The sequence below is a fragment of the Mandrillus leucophaeus genome, unplaced genomic scaffold, assembly GCF_000951045.1.
Source record: "Mandrillus leucophaeus isolate KB7577 unplaced genomic scaffold, Mleu.le_1.0 Scaffold66, whole genome shotgun sequence".
Taxonomy (NCBI): Eukaryota; Metazoa; Chordata; class Mammalia; order Primates; family Cercopithecidae; genus Mandrillus; species Mandrillus leucophaeus.
The window spans coordinates 3,349,084-3,350,370 of NW_012107141.1; the positions used below are offsets into that span (position 1 = coordinate 3,349,084).

At 54.9% G+C, this 1,287-nt stretch overlaps 1 protein-coding gene across 1 annotated transcript; it reads left to right on the top strand.

Moving 5' to 3' along the window:
- Nucleotides 1-512: 512 nt before the first annotated feature.
- On the top strand, nt 513-1,078 carry LOC105554787 (putative uncharacterized protein FLJ41423). The gene is given in 2 exon segments (XM_012001365.1): nt 513-804; nt 807-1,078. Coding segments are annotated over 2 exon segments (501 nt in total). The 5' UTR covers nt 513-575.
- The last annotated feature ends 209 nt before the right edge of the window (nt 1,079-1,287 follow it).

Here is a 1,287-nt window from a genome sequence, read left to right on the forward strand (position 1 = left end):
GAGGCTCATCTGTAGCTGTAACCTCTAAACTTGGCCCTATCTCCTGACATTTCTGAGTGAAAAGGAATCACTCTCTAGTGTGTGTGCTGCAGGCCCGTGGTGGCTGTCACAGTACAGTTATTTCGGAATTAACAGGTGAACAGCCATCCAAGTGGAGAGGCACAGAATACTTCCGGTCCTAGCTCTGTCTCCAACTCACTGTGTAACTGTGGACAGTTTCGGCCTCTGTTTCCCCATCACTAAGATGGGAGATTGGCTGTCAACTCTGCCAGCTTTCTGCCTGGAGTGCAGCCCTGACACCCTGCCTGCAAGACACACGTTAGCAACGACCGTTCTCTCTATGCCAAACTCATTTGTCTGAGCATATCAGCAACACGACACCTCGCAGTTCAGTGGATTTGATGTGAGCTCCGGCCCCTGGCATACCTAGCATGTAATACCTGCAAGCTGAAAAGGAGCATTTGAAGGCAAACTGCATGGCAGGAGGAAGCCTGTAGGTGGCGCTGTGGCTCCGGTTGCCGAGCTGCTCTCGGGAGATCCATTTTCAGAGGATCTGGGAAAACCGGGCAGGGTTGATGGCAGCTCTTTCTTCTCGGTGCCCTCGCAGTGCAGCAGGCCCCGCTTATTTGCAAGAAGTAGCCAGGTCAGCCCACTGGGCCTCCACACCCCTTGTGCCCCTTCGCATGTTTCAGAGCGCTGTCTTTTCCTCTGGGTCCTTCCATTCAGGAGAGGAGGAGGAGGAGGAGGTGAGCCTGTTGAGAATGGCGTTGGTGGGGCAGGGGCCGGTTCCCCTGTTTCTGGGGAGCCTTTCTGTGCTGGTTGCAGGCAGGGGCCCTCAGTGTGGAGCTGCGGTGAGCCTGTACCCCGTCGTATTTGGATCACAGCCCCCGTGACCCCCAGCGCCCTCCAGGCACTCCACACCTGCAGTGATTCGCTTGGTATTTTAAAAGCACTCCATCTTCTGCCTGCTGCCTTCTCTGCATTTATCTGGGTCCGGGTTTTCGCCGAGCCATCTAATAAAGAATCCAGGGGGGAGAATGATGGGGGCGAGGAGAGGGAAAGTGCTAACATTTATTAAGTGCCCGCTGGGTGCCCAGCATTTCCTCAACTAGAGCAGCGGTCTTTCTGCTTTCTTCCAGCTGCATGACGCTTTCCTCCGTCCAAAATCGCAGGCCTAACCTGGCCGTGTAAAACAAATACCAGGGAAGCACCTCTGATGGAAGGGGATGGGGCACCTACGGTCCTGTCCCTCACCATTTCTCATCCTCCCCACTCCTAACAGACACT